At 43.6% G+C, this 18,634-nt stretch overlaps 1 protein-coding gene across 1 annotated transcript in view; it reads left to right on the plus strand.

Moving 5' to 3' along the window:
- MUC16 (mucin 16, cell surface associated) overlaps positions 1-18,634 on the plus strand; it is a 111,732-nt gene that overhangs the window by 48,186 nt on the left and 44,912 nt on the right. Inside the window, exons 12-27 of the mRNA XM_079770497.1 lie at positions 1,060-1,232; positions 3,800-3,835; positions 7,569-7,693; positions 7,788-7,855; positions 9,847-10,019; positions 10,592-10,627; positions 10,830-10,910; positions 12,789-12,913; positions 13,099-13,166; positions 14,252-14,424; positions 14,725-14,760; positions 15,017-15,082; positions 16,888-17,012; positions 17,106-17,173; positions 17,780-17,952; positions 18,358-18,393. Coding sequence (XP_079626623.1) covers positions 1,060-1,232; positions 3,800-3,835; positions 7,569-7,693; positions 7,788-7,855; positions 9,847-10,019; positions 10,592-10,627; positions 10,830-10,910; positions 12,789-12,913; positions 13,099-13,166; positions 14,252-14,424; positions 14,725-14,760; positions 15,017-15,082; positions 16,888-17,012; positions 17,106-17,173; positions 17,780-17,952; positions 18,358-18,393 — 1,562 coding nt within the window. The remainder of the gene's footprint in view (positions 1-1,059; positions 1,233-3,799; positions 3,836-7,568; positions 7,694-7,787; positions 7,856-9,846; positions 10,020-10,591; positions 10,628-10,829; positions 10,911-12,788; positions 12,914-13,098; positions 13,167-14,251; positions 14,425-14,724; positions 14,761-15,016; positions 15,083-16,887; positions 17,013-17,105; positions 17,174-17,779; positions 17,953-18,357; positions 18,394-18,634) is intronic.

The following is an 18,634-nucleotide window of genomic DNA, read 5'->3' on the forward strand; positions in this document are numbered from 1 at the left end:
TAGGAGCCTGGAGAATGGATTTTTAGCTCAGCCTTGGGGAGTTGGGTGGAGGCTGTCTGAAGAAGGTGATTGCTGGGGTATGTTTTGACAGTCAAGTGTGCATTAACTAGAAGAAATAGTGGCAAAGCTATTCCAAGAGGTGGTGTAACTTAAGTCATGGGGCAGATGTGAAAAATATCCTAGTGCATGAGAGAAGTTTTGTGAAATTGGAGGGTAGAGTATGAAGAAATAGCAATTGAATAAAGAAAAAAAGGAGAAGGAAGGAGAGAGAAAGGGAGGGGAAGGAAGAGAGGAGGGTGGAGAGAGGGAGGAGAGAGAAGGAAAAAAAGGAAGGAAGGAAGTTGGTTGACTTGGGGGACTGGCTGAGGAGATGGATGGGTGCACAGGAGTGTAGTTGCGTGAGTGGTGGGTAAAATGTGGGATGAGTTTCGAGAAGTGGATAACATCAAGAGTTCAGGTTGGAGATGGGGTTTTAAAGGCATACTAAGGAGTTTTCATAGTATTTGGCACTGGAGAAGGCTGAGCATTAATAGTTCCGTATCCAAATGCATGAGGTCACATCCTGTTTCTGTCACTAGCCCTGTGAGGTTTTAGAAGTTCTTTAACATGGAAACATGGGAGGAGGAGCAGGTTCTGTGCTTTTAGGAGGGAAGATGATAAGCTTCATTTGAGATATTTGGAATCTAAGAAGTCTGAAGGACATCTCTGAGGCTGTTGATTACATGGCATAGAGCTCAGGAGAGAAGTCTTGGACAGTTAGAAGGAGATTAGATCGTATGATAATAAAACTGGTAGCTGAAACAATGACCCCAAATGAGGGGTAAAATAGTAGAAGTTGACTGAGGGTGAAGCCCCGAAAATCAGTCCCTTTATGGAGTGGGAAGTTACCTACATGAATAGCACCCAGAAAAGAACATGTTTGGGAAACCAGTCAAGGCCCAATAAAGAGGAATACCATAAAACTTGCAGGAGAAGGTCAATTTAAAGGAAAGAGTTGAACAAGATATATAACTCCACCGTGTCTCTGAATGTCCTATTTCCCTAACCCTACCACCCTAGGACTGAGAAAGATGGGGCATCAACTGGAGTGGACACCGTCTGCACCTACCATCCTAACCCCATAGGCCCTGGACTGAACATAGAAGAGTTGTACCAGGAGCTGAGTCAGCTGACCCATGGCGTCACCCTGCTGGGCACCTACACCCTGGACAGAGACAGTCTCTATGTCAATGGTGAGTGTGTCTGTGTTGCAGCGGGAGTCGCCTGCAGTCCCCTGTCTCCCTATACCAGTAATTCTCAACTGAAGGTAGTTCTCAGGGGACACTTGGCAATGTCCAGAAACATTTTCATGTCATGACTGGAGTGTGCTAATGACATCTAGTAGGTAGAGGCCGGGGGTGCTGCTAAAGATCCCACTATGCACAAGGCAGCCTCGCTCTATGAAACATTATCTAGACCAAAATGTCAACAATGTTGAGGTTGAGAAATTGCTGTACACAAATTCACAGTTCTGGTACAAGCCCAGCTTAACACACACCACAGGCAGTCAAATTTTTTTTTCCTTTTTCAACTCCTGGAAGGAAATGTTTCCTTCTATTGGAGCCCAGCAAGAACACGCAGACTCTCAAGAGAGAAGTGGGTGATGTGGGGCCCTGCAGTTAAGCCTTCCCCAGTGGGCAGCAGTGCCCAGTTCAGCTCTCACTCTACCTTATTCTCTCCATCATGACAACTTATGGCAATTTTCTAAGTTTCCATGGGCCAGACAGAACGACACTCATGAAACTATTCATGAAAAAACACCAGTACACCATGAATCATAACTGTTTACACAACACTGTTGACAACAAGGCCCGACAGTAGTGCTAACACCGAGAACAACTCTAATAGTGGCTAAATCTCACCAAAAGGTTCTTATGTACCAAGAATTGTCTTTATTTCTATACTAGAGGCCTGTACACAAAATTTGTGCTTTCGGTGGGGTGTGTCCCTCAACCCGGCCTGTGCCCTCTCACAGTCCGGGAGCCCCGCGATTAATTGCCCCAAAGAGGTAGACCTTGCCCACCTGGCCGGGCTCCGTGATGGATCACCACCGCAGAGGGAGGCCCAGGCTACCCGCTACAGCACCACCATGGGGTAGCCTGGGCCTCCCTCTTTGGGGTGATCATGGAGCCCCCCCGATTGATCAATCGCCCCGCCGACCAGTGGCATGTGCCTCCCTCTGCAGGGTGATCATGCGATTTATTGATTGATTGCACCCCTGCAGAGGAAGGCCCCGCCCACCCGCCGCAGCCCGCCTGTCGGTGGCCTGGGCCTCCCTCTTTGGGGCAATCATGGGGCCCCCAATTGATCGATGGCCCTGCCAGCTGGTAGCCTGAGCCTCCCTCTGCAGGGCGATCATGGGGTGATGGCGGAGGCCCCCTGACCAATCACATCGCACCCGACTTGGCTGGCCTGGCGCCAATGCATGTCTTAGTGTGGTCGTCTGGAAGGTTGTCCAGACAGTCATTCTGCCGTTTGGTCGTTTGGTCAATTTGCATATTATGCTTTTATTGTTATAGATTCCCTATTCATCTTACCCTAAACCCTGTAAGTTATAATGCTCATTTTTAGAGAGCAATCATGCATTCACACAGGAAGTCATTTGCCCGAGATCATCCAGCCATAATGCATTGGCAGAGTCAACACTCAAACCCAATATTGAGTCTAAACTCCCAAGATCCTATCCACAAGGTCACCATTCAGACAGAGAAAGCCTCAAATCTCAGGACCAGAAGGAGTATTAAATGAGCATGAGCTCAATAATCCAGCCTAGTGTTTGACTAGTTATCAGCTTGGAATTCCTTTTATATATGGTTTGAAATATACATTTATATTAACAACAGCACATCATGCTCTTTGTCCATAACAGATTGAACTCTAGGATTGTGACTGCCTTAAAGCAATGGGTAATAGTATGGGAATTGGTGACAGATCTCTGTTTTGTGTGATGCTGAACAAGTCATGTAACCTCTCTAGACACTAATGTCCCCTTAATAGAATAAACATACATACCAAGCAGGATTGTTCTGAAAATTAAATTAGAGCACAGCAATAACCCAAGAAAATCCCAGGGCTCCTCTGAGTCCAGTCTTTACTCAATCTCTCACAGAGTATCAAAGGAGATGCAATTCATGACCCAGAGAAATACTCATGAAAAAATTCTCTTTTCCCCAATTCCTTTCATGCTCCCAAATTTTACACCATCCACCTGACCTCCAAGTCTCCTCATTTTTACTATCCCACCTCATCTCCAAATTTTCTCTAATATTCCCTTTCCTCTATCTCACTACACTTTTACCTTCACATACCACTCTCTTAAGCTGCTGCAGTTTTCTCTATTATACATCACAAAAAGCAGAAATTAAGCGAGAAAAATAAAATTATACTATCATAAAATGTTGTGACGAGAGAGAATGTGACAGAAGAAGGATAAAATTATCTTAATGGATTGAGAGAACACAGATAAGGCTTGGAGCACAAACTTGGTCATTAATTTGCCCCCTTACCCTTGTAATGTGTTCAGCATTATTTCTGGTGCATAGTACATTCCCAATAAGTAGGAAGAGCTATTATTGTATTTTTATTTTGGTGATAATAATGGTAATGATGTTCATCATTATCTTCAAAGGACATAAAGGCACCAAAGGAAATGTAGTCATTATTGTTCATTTATGAGTTTCAAAAAGTTGTTAATGAATTTCATTTCTAGGTCCACCATCTACCTTTTCTTAAATCTTTACTCTTTTCTCCCTACCTGCAGGTTATAATCGTCACAACTGGACCCCTGCCACAAGCAGTGAGTATTTGAAACTGAAACTTCAGTGCCCAGCAGACCCTTCTGCCCCAGAGTGCATTTCTCAGGAGAAAGCTACTACTGTCCCCTACAAAGTTTCCAGCTTCAGCCTCATAGCAGCCCCTAGCCCACCCAAAGTCTTGCTCTGAGTCTAGATAGAAGCCCAAATTCCAGTGAACAGCTTCTGAATCACATTCCTTCAGGGTAGGACTCAATTATTTTCCCCATGTTTGTTTGTTTTTTTTTCTTCTCAACTTCAGTGACTTCTACATTCTGTCAAGAATCTTTCATGTCCCTCTTGCCCATTCTCAGCTCTACAGGTTGGAATCTGCTCTCTGAGTTCTACAAAATGTTACCTCTGCATGGTCTGGTCCCTGTTTACCACCTCTCTTGTCCCCTCGCGCTCTCCATCACTCTGTAGGCTTTGGCCACATCAGACATTTGTCTACTCTTCTAGTGTCCTAACCTTTGTCTGGCCTTTATACTAGCCTTTCCTGATGATCAGCTATTCCTGACTCCTTATTGCTTTGCAGTTCCACCATCACCTTCTCTGAAAGACTTTCTCAGACCACTTTACATGAAGTAGCACTTCTTCTGAATACATGCCTCGTTTCTCTGTCATATCACCATGAGTATTTCTTTCATTAATTTACTACCATTTGGTTTACTTAGTCCTTATGTATTTGTCACCCTGAAGCTAAACAACTAATAGGCACTCACTTTATATTTATAGATTGAATGAATGGATGAAAGTAGCAAATTCTGTATACATCCACATCTGTGGATTTTCTTTGAACATACAGAAAATCATTCAGGATCTTAGTCATGAATTTGAATCTTGCCCTGTCTCCTTGTCTTGCCCAGATGTGGATCTGAGAGCATCTGAGTTTCTAGGAACCTAATAGGGAGGTATGATTTTTGCCATGAAACCTGTCTTACCTTAAGATTTATTTTAAAAATAAAGTCCCTGGGTCTGTTACATGCTTATGTCATGACCTAGGCTGGGTATCCCTAACCCTTAATCCTGCTGTGTGAGTCTGAAGTTATGGGATACAAACTGGTGTCCTATAATTTGAATTTTGCCTTCAGACCTATATTTTGTAAGTCATGAGACTGCAAATGTTGTACAAGTCTTAAGATGCGCACTTTTCAGTTCCTCACTGCTCCACCCTGATCAACTCAACCATTTATGTAACATGCCTCGCTCCTGCAGGCTTTAAAATATGTGGCATGTGCTATATAGATCAAGTCATTCTATGACGGATGATGTAATTTTTCTTAATTATTCAATATTTGTTCTTAATCATTGTTTTTCAGAAATTTGGTTCTGATGTGTCTGGCACAGTTTTCTTTAATTTATACTGTTTGGAATTTTCTAATTTTCCAAAGAAAGTTGGTTCTCAAGAAAGTTGGGGAAATTTCAGCCACTATTTCTTCAATTACTTTCTGCACTAATCTCTGTCATTCTCATCCTCCAGTGAAATGAGTGTCCCACAAGTCCCTGAGGCTCTGTTCATCTTTCAATCAATTTTTTTTCTTTTTTCTTCAGACTTGATAATTTCTAATAATATATTTTTAAAATCACCAACACTTTTCTCTGTCATCTCCATCCTGCCCATCAAGTGATTTTTTAAAAAATCTCAGGTACTGCCCTGACCGGTTTGGCTCAGTGGATAGAGCATCGGCCTGCGGACTGAAGGGTCCCAGGTTCGATTCCGGTCAAGGGCATGTACCTTGGTTGCGGGCATATCCCCAGTAGGGGGTGTGCAGGAGGCAGCTGATTGATGTTTCTCTCTCATCGATGTTTCTGGCTCTCTATCCCTCTCCATTCCTCTCTGTAAAAAATCAATAAAATATACTTAATAAATAAATAAAATCTCAGGTACTGTATATTTCAGTTCTACAACATCCACTTGACTTTTTTTTATAATTTCCCTTCCTCTGCTGAGAACTTCTATCTTTACATTTATTTCAAGTGTTTACCTTTTATCTCAGAGAGCATAGTTCTAATACCTGCTAATTCCAACATCTGGGTCCTTGGAGTTTGCATCTGTTAATTGTCTTTCCCTCAAGGATTAGGTAGATATTTTTCTGGTTGTGTTTTTTTTTTAAGTCAAATAATTTTGGATAATATCTTAGATATTGTGAATTATGCTTGTGTATACTCTGGGTCCTGTGATCCTCTTGGGATTATTATCATTATTTTTGTTTGTTTTAGCAGGTAACAAGCTATCTCCTCTCTGGCCCACAAAAGCCCTATTTCCTAGTTCTATTTTGTTAGAAATATGGGATTTCTGTCTTAACTTTATCTACCTATGTCTTCACTCCTACACTCACAGCTCCATGACTGGGACCTGCCTTCAAAAATCTATTAGAGAAAGGAGTTTTAAAAAGAATAAAACTCTCCATTTTGGGGGTATATTATTGGTTTAAATTTTTTGATTGTGGTAAAATAGTTAAAACATAAAATTTACCATTTTAAGTATACAGTTAAATAGTGTTAAGTATATTCACATTGTTGTGTAACTAATCTCCAAAATTTTTTAATCTTGCAAAACAAACTCTGTACCCATTAAAAAAATAATCTCCATTTCCCTTTCCTCTCATCCTCTAGCGACTACCATTCACTTTCCGTCTCTATGAATTTGACTACTCTAGGGACCTCATATAATACTGAATGTTGAATTATACAGTAGTTGTCCTTTTGCTTATCCATGTTTTTGCATGTGTCAAAAGTTTCTTCTTTTTAAGGGCTAAATAATATACCATCGTATGAATATATCACATTTTGTTTATTCACTCATTTGTCAATGGACACTTGGTTTGCTTCCACCTATTGGCTATTATAAACAACGCTGCTATGAACATGTGAATACAAATGGAAAGGTCTCTATTTTTGAGCCAAAAGGCATCATAGCTGTGCCTTTCTTTGTCTGGGACTTGGATAAAATTTACTTTCTCTGAGCCTCTGTGTCCCCCATATGTAAAATGGGACTGGTAACACCAACCTATCGGGTCTGTGATGTGGGTGAGCTGAGATGCTGCAGGTAAAGTGCTCAATACAAAGGCTGGAACACAATTATTTCTCCACAGATTCTATTTGTAGAGGGTACGGTCGCCCAGCTCAGACCACTGGCCTTTTGATTCTTCATACTCTAGCCCCTAGGTGATCATACAGGGTTTTTTGCGTTTTTTGTTTTGTTTTTTGTTTTTTGGTACTAGGGCACTTTTGAGAAAGAAATGGGGGTTGAATTAATGTTTACACAAGAGCAACATGATTGTCCATGGAAAACCAGATGTGGACTCTCCATCTAAAATCCACTCTGCAAAGATGGTCAGTGAAGTTGAGGCAGGGGTCATTCTCATGGGAGAAACAGCCTTGACCACTCAGCAGATGCACATTCCCTCATGAAGTCAGAAGACTATGGGAGATTCTGCCCCAGGGGGCAGCAGACTGACTTTGCTTCTCTTCTTTCACCATAATATGCACCAATTGCTTCTCTTTTGGCACATTGGGCTGAAAAGAGTTGAGGTTCTTTTCCCAGCTAAAATTATCCATCCAGTATAGAGGTACCTCCCCATTTCTAAGTTTGGCAGGATGCAAGGGTGACACAGGTGCGGCATCTGAGGCCTGATTGGCTGGACACCGAGGCCAAAGTGACAACCCTGGACCCACCCTTACAGCCATCCCAGCCAGAGATCATAATGAGTCCCCCTTCTTCCTTTCCCACTGCAGGTGTGAGCCCTTCTCTGGTGTCCTTCACCCTCAACTTCACCATCACCAGCCTACGCTACACAGAGGGAATGGGGAACCCGGGATCTGAGATATTCACCAACATGGAGAGAATCTTGAATCGCCTGGTGAGAGCCCCTCCAAGACCCTTTCTCCAATACCTACTTTTGTCCTGCCCAGCTCCTTGGCCCATCTGCTCATCTCTCTCTCTTTCATTCCCAGCTCAAACCATTGTTCCAGAACAGCAGTATTGGGCCCTTCTATTTTGGCTGCAGATTGACCTTGCTCAGGTGAGAAGTTCAGAGTAGGCAATGTGGGGGGCTGACCCTGAGCTGGACCTTGACGTTATGCACCCACTATCCTAAGGAGAGCTGACCACCAGTTTCCACTCTGGCTCACATTGTTTCCCTGATCATAAAATGGAAAATCCTTGTAGTCTTTCCTTCCCAGGAAGTAAGGTTGAACTTTTAAGAAAGATCTTTCTTCTGGAACTCATTGAGAAATCAACTTACCAATCATGTTGGCTTCGTCATGATAAAGCAGTGATTTTCAACCAGGAGTGATTTCGCTCCCAGGGGATATTTGACAATGACAATGTTGGGAGAAAATTTTTGTATCACAACTCAAGGGGGGGGGGCGGTTTGCTACTGGTCTATAGTGAGGGAGGCCAGAGAGACTGCTAAATATCCCATAAGACACAGGACAGTCTCCCCGGGCCAAGATTTATCTGACCCAAATGGTGCCAACGTGAGAAACCTTGTTCGAGAGTATGCATTTTGTCACATTTAGTCTAATAATTGACCTATTTGAAATACCTAACAAACACTCCCTTTTCCTACCATCCCCCAGCAGTGACCAAATCCTGACCAATCAAAGGTGGACTTGGGATGTCTGCTACCCCCAGAGGGATTATTGAGCAATAAAGCATAATTGTTATACAGTTTTATTTGACGTCTGCCACATCTATGTTCAAATCCTAGCTTCCCTGTTTCAAGGTTGTGTGACTCGGACAAGTTACCTAATGTGTCTGTGCCTCAGCTGTCTCATCTGTCAATCGGAGTGTCTCAATCTGCTTTTCTGCATAAAAACATTTAGCCCACAATTCTGCTGGATGGCCACTTGGGCTGGATTCTCCTGGGAGAGTCTCCTGCCTGGGCTGGCTCAGCTAATCTCAAATGAAGCTTATTCATTTCTGCAGTCAGCTGCTGGCTGGGACATCTCAGTTCTCCTCCATATTCTCTCATTCTCCAGCAGGCTAGCTTGGGCTCATTCACATGCTCAGAGTTCCAAGAGCAGCAAGAAATGAGAAGCCCTAATGCACACCTGCTTTTCAAGCCTCTGCTTGTATCTCGTTTGCTAATGTCCATTGAACAGTCCTGTGGCCAAGCTCAGATTCAAGACATATGGAAACAGACTTCCCTTCTAATAAAAGGGAATAATTTGTGATCATTTGTGTGAGCACAGTAAAAATTAAAATGAAAGGTTCTTAGTAAAAAACTTAATATGTAGAGAACATGCAGTAAATTACTCACTGTGTTTCCTAGAACTAGGTACTAAGAATAACTCCAGCATGTGGAACCCACCCTTTGTACTTGGGTCACCTTACCCCTTGTGTGATATCTCCCAATCGCTGACCTTTTGTCTGAGGATGGAATCCACAGCTCCAAAGATACTCACCATTGTCCCTCAGCCATGATGCTATTATTTTACTTTCCTGCTGGCCCTGAGATTTTTCTGGCTCTGGGATACCACACAGCCTCATCCTCATCCCCAGCCTAGGCTGGTTGCTTGGTCTCAGTGTTGCCTTTAAAATGCTCAATCATTGCAAATTCCATTCATACCAAGAACTCTGGCCCTTTTAATACTTAATAAAATTTGCTGCTTTTTATTACCTCATTTGACAGATGAAACAAGGAGCCACAGAGAGGTTGAGAGACTTACCCAGAGTCACCCAGAAATTAAGTAGCAGAGCTGAGATTTAAGCAATCTGACATTGCTTTTTTCCACTTTATCCAATTCCCCAATGTCTTCCTTCTACCCTCTCTGTCATGCTTCTCTTATTAAGATGTATGTTGCCTTGTTATGATTGTGATTTTAAAGTTTGGCACAAATATCAACATTTTGAGATGCTATATTCTCTCTGTTCAGAGACCTTGGCTGTCCAGTTTATTTCTAGCCCTCCCCCAGGACCAAGGCCATTTCAGGCTGCCCACCCTCCTGTTTCTCTGGGCCCTGACCTATAGTCCCCACCTCCCCGTCACTGTGTATCCTCCCTGCCCAGGCCTGAAAAAAATGGAACAACCACTGGAATTGATGCTGTCTGCACATACCATTCTGACTATGTGGATCCTAAGCTGGACAGAGAGCAGCTGTACTGGGAGATGAGCCATGGGACCCATGGTGTGACCCAGCTGGGCTCCTTCACACTGGACAAGAACAGCCTCTACATCAATGGTGAGCATCCTTTTTGTAACCATAAGTTGAAGCTGAGAATCTGCACCCACTCATCCTATGTGTGGTCTTCTGCCTGAGCAATCTCCTTTGATGTCTGAAGGACCCCCATAGACCCTCCAGTTTGCAAATCCTTCTCTTTCCATGGCATCCATGCATTCCACAGAAATGATTTGTATACTTGTCTGAGACACAAAAACCTTTCTCCAGACAAATGAGCGACAATATCCCTGTGGCTGAAGCAAATGGAGATTCAAGAGGCTGGCTATTTATCTGTCTCCCTGCCAATATCTCAGAAATACCTCTAGACCCTGAGAAGCACAGTTGGCAAACAAATGCTCTAGAAATGTTGGTATAGGTATCATCCCAAATAAATTGCAAGCCCGTGAAGGCAGGGACTGGGTCTTTGATTTCTCAGTCCTTTAGGAACAAGGTATTATTGCCCCTGAATCATTACTGTTGAACTGTGTAGACTTGAAGTCTGAGTCTGGGGTAGGGGCTTGTGGTCCTCAGCCTGTATCTTGGACATCCCTCCCTTGTTTGTATCCTAGTACCGTCGCCTTTTCTCATTTCAGGTTATACCCATCAGACCTCAGCTTCCACCCCCGGTGGTGAGTACTCAGGGCCCTGATGGCTAGGTGCTCCAGGCCCCCTATGGACTGCAACTGATTCCCCACCCCAGGGCCTTGGCAGGAGAGGAAGCCAGAGGACCCGGTTATCTCACTCACCTACTCTACATCAGTGGCTTGGGCTGGACAGGAAAGCTGCACAGAGTCATCCATGCTACACTCAGGGTCCCCATTCTTTCTCCAGACCATTTCTCTTCAGCGACCGTGACCTCCACTCTCTCCCCAAGGACCTCGCTGGTACCAAGCCACTTCTCCAGCTCCACGGGTAGGTGACTTCTCTTCCAGCTCCTTCTAGGAAGCCTCAAAGCTGGGACCCAGGAAGTGCAGGAAAACGCTGCTGTTTGGGGAACCTAGAGCTGCCATGGGCACCCTTTGCTCTGAACTCCTCAAGAGCAGAGAATGTGAACTCCTCATCTCTCCAGCTGTTGACCTTTGACAATTTACTTACCCTCTTGGTGCCTTCGTTTCCTTACCTGACAAGTGGGAATAATAATACTTCATAAGATCATTATGAAGTTAAATGAAAATGTATGTAACAACACCTAGCACTGGAATTACCAGAATATTTAGTTCAACAAATACTATTGGGCATGTGTTCTGTGCTGGGCAGAGGGGATAAGAAGTTAAGTCAGAGACTGAAATTAAACATACAGTAAAAATTGATAATAACTATGGAAGATAACCATGTTGTTCAGAACTCACTACATGCCAGGCCCTATCCTATTCTTTTTATTTCTAACTTTTCATTTTGATATAAATGTAGTTTCACAGGAAATGGCAAAAAAAGTGCAGAGATTTCTGTACTCTACCCAGTCTCTCCTCCATGATTAACATCATACATAAACTAGAGTCCACTGTCAAAACCAGTAAGTAAATTGACATTATTAGATCCACTGAACTCCAGTTTCAGGTTTCACTATTTACATGTACTTGTATGTATGCGTGTAGTTCTCTGCCATTTTATCACATATGGAAACTTTTGTAACCACCACTGCAATCAAGATACAGAATAAGTCACACCCACCCAGCCCATCCCCTGGAAACTACTAATCTATAAACCATGTCTACAGTTTTGTTATTCTGAGAATGTTATATCAGTGGAATCATACAACATGCGACCTTTGGCAACTGCCTTTTTTCACTCAGCCATAATGCACTTGAAATGTGCTAACTCCCTTAACAATTATTTAACCTCCATAATTTTCTTACAGTAAGGAGTCTGATTCTCCTCATTTTACAGTTAAAGAAATGGAGATACAGACAGGTTGAGTAACAAAACCCTGGTCTCATGCTGATGAGGGGCTATGTTGAAACCAACATAGAATTAACCATATCAATTATTTCTAAGTGCACATTCACAATGTTGTGCAACCGTTACCACTACCCCACTTCCAGGACTTTTCAACATTTCAAATGGAGACTTGGTCCCCATTAAACACTAACTTCCCATTCCCCATCCCCAGCCCATGGTAACCTCTATTCTACTCTCTGTCTCTATGAATTTGACTGTTCTAAGTACTTTACATAAGCGGAATTATACTTTATGAGTCCTTTATATCTGGCTTATTTCACCTAGCATAACATTTTCAAGGTTTATCCATAGTGTACCATGTATCATAAGTTCATTCCTTTTTATAGCTGAATACTATTCCATTCATCTGTTGATAGACACAGGTTATTTCCACCTTTTGACTGTTGTTTTCAATAGCTATGAATATTTGTGTTCAAGTGACTGAGTCCCTGTTTTTGATTCTTTTGTGTATATACCTAAAGTGAAATTGCTGGGTAATATGGTAATCCTGGGTTTAACTTTCTGAGGAACTGATTTCCATACAGCTCTACCAGCATTCCCACCAACAACGCATGAGGGTTCTAATTTCTGCACATTCTCAGCAACACTTGTTATTTTCCTTAAAAAAAAAAATAGCCATTCTAATGGATGTGCATGTTACTGTATCTAACAGCATCTTGCTTTGCTCTTTATATAGCATTCTGTCTTTGTGTCCTAAGGTAGTTTACCTGCCTACTTTAGACCCCTGCTTCCTCAGATCTGGACCCTTCATCTCGGTCCCCAGAAGTTGCCTGAGAGCCCAGCCCAGGTCTAATTCAGGCATGGCCTCCTTTTTCCTTCCCTCTGCCATAGCAGCTGTTTCTTTCCTGGTGCCACTCACCCTCAACTTCACCATCACCAACCTGCACTACGAGGAGGACATGCAGCACCCTGGCTCCAGGAAATTCAACACCACAGAGAGGATCCTGCAGGGTCTGGTGAGACCCTGCCCACTGATGCCAACTCCACCCACTTTACCCCTGCCCTACCCAGTAATGTCAGCCCATTCCACCCCACTTATGCCCCCACCTCACCATCTCTACCCTGTTCACCTCACCAATGTCTCAGCTCCTCCTGGCCTCCCTTAGTGGTTCCTTCTCACCTCTCCTCTCCTCTCTTATAGCTCAAATCTGTGTTCAAGAATAGCAGTCTGAGATTACTCTATGCAGGCTGCAGACTAGCCTCTCTCAGGTGAGACACCGCCTCCCAAGAACACAGCCCACCTGGGGTATGGGACCCTAATTTATGGACTCCATGGCTTTGTCCGAATTTGGTACAACTACTGCCCATGGATACTAAGCATCAAAAATACCTACAACAGCAATAACAGCATCTAAAAATTACTAAAACCCAGGCACTGTGGTTTTACTTTATATTTAATCTCATCAGTCCTTGCAACAACCTCATGAAGCAGGAGCAGAAGGTGAAACTGAGGCTCAGAGGGATTAAGGAACTTGTGCAGGTTTCACAGAGAAATCCCAGCATTTTGGGTTGTAGTTCCAAACACCTAGCCCTTAAGCAGCCCTGTCTCCTCTGCCCACATTATGACCTTGTAGGTTGTGGGAAATACCAATTTGACAACCTTTCTAAAGGAACTGGCCCAGAAGATCTAAGAGGGGAAGAAAAGCTAGTATTACAGAGAGAATGTATGCTCCTAAATAGGTCAGACTCAGCTGAAGGGAGCATTCCCAGCCCAGGGACGGCTGGGGATTGAGGTGGACACAATCCCCTAAAAAAGCCTAAAAGGGCATCTGGACATTCCAGACTGTGGTGGAAATGGGTCAAAACTGGTATAATATCCAATATACATTATCAAAATTATAATCTGTATTACTTTCTGTGTGTGTGTGTGTGTGTGTGTGTGTGTGTGTGTGTGTGTGTGTATAAAACTAGGTATATGTATAACAGGCATAATATATAATTTACAATAATAAAATATAAGTAAACATATATATATATTAAACATATGTTTATGTATATTTATTTATGTTATATATAATATATACTATGTATATATACTATAATAGGTGTAATAAAAATTGTGGGGCTCTGTCACACACCTATTGCTTTCTGAGGCTTCTCTCCCAGGCCTGCAAGAGGCTTGAAGTCCCGTGGTTTTCTAGTTACTCCTTTATGGAGGTTATCTTCCTGAAGGCAGCAGATTCCTTGTTAACTAGAGTTTCCCAAGTTCCTGTCTTAGAGGCTGGCAAAAAGAGGGAGGGAAGGATGAATGGTGGAGAGAGAGTTGGACCAACAATGTGGAGGTTCTCACCCAGCTCTGAGAAGGACGGGGCAGCCACCAGAGTGGATGTCATCTGCACTCATCGCCCTGACCCTGAAGGTCCTGGACCGGACAGAGAGCAGCTGTACTGGGAGCTGGGACGGCTGACCCATGGAATCACCAGGCTGGGACCCTACACGCTGCACAGGGACAGCCTCTATGTAAATGGTGAGCAGCTGCAGTGTGATCTCTTCCTCTACTGGTAGCCTCTGCCCTCTGACTTGAGATCACACTTCCTGAATGGCCTCTAGGGCCTTAGCCAAGTGCACTGAATGATTTGGACTCATGCTTTCTTCTTCATCTTAGACTGACTTCACCCTCAGGGTCTTCTTTCCTGATGTGAGGGTGCTGTTGGAGAACCCCCAACAGCCTCTACCCCATGAAACCCCCTCCATTGCACTGACCCATATTTGGTTCCCCACCTCTCCCTGAACCCTTACCCACTAGCCTCCCTTGCTCTTGCTATAGGTTTCACCCATCAGAGCTCCACACTCATCATTAGCAGTGAGTATACAACTGGTGTCCCAGGGCCCCCAACACCAGGCAGGGACGGAGCTGAGCACTCCTCATGCCCACGTATGTCCTTTCCAGGAGGGAGGAATTCCTGGGAGGGCACACATTTACTGTCCCCTCTTCCCCAGCTCTAGAGGGGATCCCAGCTCAAGCCCCACATGCAGTAAGCCCAATAAATAATACCTCCTGCTGGCGTTTCTGCTATGTGAGTGCCTTTCTGCTTTCACTGACGAGGGCTTTTCTGCAGCTCCTGGGACATCCACAGATGGCCAAGAGAACTTTGGGACTCCATCTTCATTCTCCAGCCCCAAAGGTAAGGACCAATTATTGACACATCTGTTAGAGAGTGTTTGATGAGTATAAACATCTCTGACATTATTCACTCAAAGATGGAAAGTCATAGTAAATCTAGTAATAGTCAACAAACTTTATTGAGCACCTACACTATGCTGGAGTGGGAATATAGCAGGGAATATGAAATTTAAAAAAAAATCTCTGCCTTATAGATTTCATATTCTTTTGATATAAGAATATATTTTTTATTATTATAGTAATGGTGATGGTGATTATAATAATGATGGTGATGATAATGATGAGATGGTGATGATAATAACAGTGATGGTGACAATGATGATGGTGGTGATCAAAAGATAACAGATAATATCTGACATTACTGAGAATTGAATGTGAACCAAGTGCTATGTTCAGAATCTAGTATTATTTAATATGCTTTTAACAACTTTCTACCATTATAGGCAAGAAAGGCATGGAAACCTTTTATTTATCACTCTAAATCCTGTTGCTTAGTTTTAAAAGTAACCATATTATACACTCTTCCATTTCCTCTGTATTTGAACATTATGTTTATTTCTATTGACCTCGGTATTAAGTAAACCTGCTGTATTGAGCAACTGTGTCTTCCTCCTTTGTGCTCCTTAGCATCCACTGCAGTGACTTGTTCATGGTAGTCTATAGGAAATATGTGGCTCTCCCCAGAAACAAAGGAATGAAGTGTGATATATGGAAATCCTCCTTTCCTTCATATTCTAAACTTTAATGACTGTCTGATTCTACCCAGTACAAATGTATGGCATCTGTGTCACCACTCCCGACTCCCTCATCCATGGCAGACATTACTAAATGATAATAGCACCCATTCTTTCTGAGCTCAAGACAGCTTCAGAATCCTTACAACGAAACACCCCAGGGAGTTGCTACCATGTCAGTTGGACTTGTCTCAGGATTCTGGGATAAAATTCAAGGAAATTAAGTCCCTAGATGATGTGCATAAGGCTCTTTGGTTTTCCTGGGAGGCATCTGTGAGTTGAAAGTTCTCAGTTCAGGCTCAGCTTGGTCATAACTGAGAATACCAGTTTGATCCACACCTGCTCATACTTCTAACTAGTTGCCTGTGAGGTTCAGCCAATAGGAGGCATTAGTAGAACAGTGGTGGACGGGGCAGGAGAAGAGCCAGGGTATTTCTTCACCTCCCTCTCTTCTGCTTCATGTAGCATCTCCAGCAGGGGCTGTGTCCCCTCCATGGTCTCAGCAATCTCTGGTATGCCACTCTGTCCTCCCTTTGTCCCATTAGCGCTATGGGGCTGGGGGATTCTTGATTTTGCTAATTCTCTCTATGTTATCCTTTCAGTATTTTTGTATTAAATTCCCTCTATTGAAATACCCAACATAAATTCTATTTTTCTAACTAGAAATATATGTGCCCAGTGGTTATAGTACATAATTGGATGTGATGCCTTTTGCACCAATAAATACTCCAAGAATGGATGGATGAATGAATGAATAAATGAATGAACTAAAATTGTAACTAGAAACCTGGGGCATGAGTCTGGTCACATAACGGTGGATAAAATCTTGGTGCCACATTAGGGACCTACAAATCAGAGCTCCTGGGAGAAGGACCAATTCCAGATACCAAGAGCATTGGGTATGACTTACATGGTGAACCCTGCCTGCTCTGGATTAAGAACCAAGTTGGGTGGATCCCTCTAGTGCAGAAATCAGAGCCCATATGTGTGAGGGCTCACATGCTGCAGGCTGCACTGAACAGAGAGTCCTACCAGGCTCAGGGTAGGTCTCTCATCTGCCTTGTCATTGCAGCAACAAGCCCTACCTTTGTGTTGTTTACCCTCAACTTTACCATCACAAACCTGCCATACGTGCCAGACATGGGGCACCCAGGATCTGCAAAGCTAAACATGACAGAAGCGGTCCTGCAGTCCATTGTAAGAGCCCCAAGATGCCTGCTGCCCACTCCTCCTCACCCCTGCCCTGCCCCCTCCACTTCTCCTGCTAACCTCCCTCTTATTTCTCCCCAGCTTGGTTCTTTGTTCAAGAACACCAGCATCGGCCCACTGTATTCCAACTGCGGACTGACCTCACTCAGGTGAGATGCTCGGGAGTGGATGTTCACATCCCATGCCTCACAGGTTCAGTTTCTGTTCTCCCCCTGTCCATGTTCCCCACCTGCCCAGTGTAGCAGCTCTAGGTACCTGTGACGCTGCATCTATTGAGCCTTCTCCCAGTTCCTGTTTCTCTGGCTTCTGTTTTGTCTTCTGAGAGGTCCTAACCAAAGTGTAGAACATCTCCCAGGAGTTAAAGCCTTGTAATTTCCAAAATTATTCTGTACTGAGGAATATTAAAAAGCAAAAATGAACAGCCCTTGAGGCATGCACATTTCTTAACCCACATTTAAGGTGCTCAAAGGTGATACAAGATCTTGGCACTGCCCACACCTGAATATTTTCCCCCTAATCTGAGAGTGGGGTAGTAGGAGACTGGGACATGAAAGGTGAACATTGTGCTAACTTAGTTTTAATCCACCTTCTTCATCTATTGATTATTAATGCTAGATATTTTGTCTCATTTTATTTTTTTCCTTCTAAGGAAGATTATTTCAGCTTTGTGGCTTTTCTAGATATTTCATTCTTGCAGTCTCCCTCATCATCAGTTCTGCATATGTCCTTTTACCTATGTTCCTCCCTACCTCCAGGCCAGAGAAGGATGGATCAGCCACCAGAGTAGATGCCATCTGCACCTACCACTCTGAGTCCCCAAGCACTAGGCTGGACAGAGAGCAGCTATACAGAGAGCTGAGCCATGAAACCCACGGTATCACCTGGCTGGGCTCCTTCACACTGGACAGAAACAGCCTTTATGTCAATGGTGAGTGGAAGTGCTGCCGTCAGAGTTTCATTGCACACGTTCTGGGTCTTCTGTCCTGTGGTGTGGGGAGGATTTGGCCTTGTCCCAAACTGGCATACTCCTTTGGTTGTTTTCCTTAGAAAGAGGCATCCATTCACAGCTTTCCAGAGATACATTGAGAGGTCAGACATTCAGAGAAGAGGGTTGGGGACAGATGGCAGAGGGATGAAGATAACCTGATATAGAATTTCTTCCTCTGCTCTAGTGGTATTCTTTGGGGTTTGTCTTTAGAGTCTTCATTTTGAGGGTGCTTCAGAAATACTGCTTAAATAGATTCATAGATACTCAGTGGGCCCAGATTCTTGACACTTCCTCTCAACCCCCACTTTTATAACTCTTCACCCTCTCTCTCCCTCTTTTCTGCAGGTTACACCCGTCAGGCCCTGACCTCTTCCTCCAGCAGTGAGTACTAATTTGGGTCCCACTATTGCTCTGCCTTGGGGCCCATCTCTTCTCTGTGCTATCCTTACCACACTTCTCCAGGAAGGGGAAAAGTCAGAAAACTTCCATTTTTCCAAACCTTCAGTCTCCCCCTCAGGAAAGAGAAGCCTGGCATAGGTTTGAGGACAAACTAGAAAAAAGTCCGAAGGTCCCATGGCAGGCCTTCTTTGACTAGGGAGGCCCTCATCCACCATCTTTGACT

Source organism: Cnephaeus nilssonii (assembly GCF_951640355.1).
Source record: "Cnephaeus nilssonii genome assembly, chromosome: 5".
NCBI classification, from domain to species: domain Eukaryota; kingdom Metazoa; phylum Chordata; class Mammalia; order Chiroptera; family Vespertilionidae; genus Cnephaeus; species Cnephaeus nilssonii.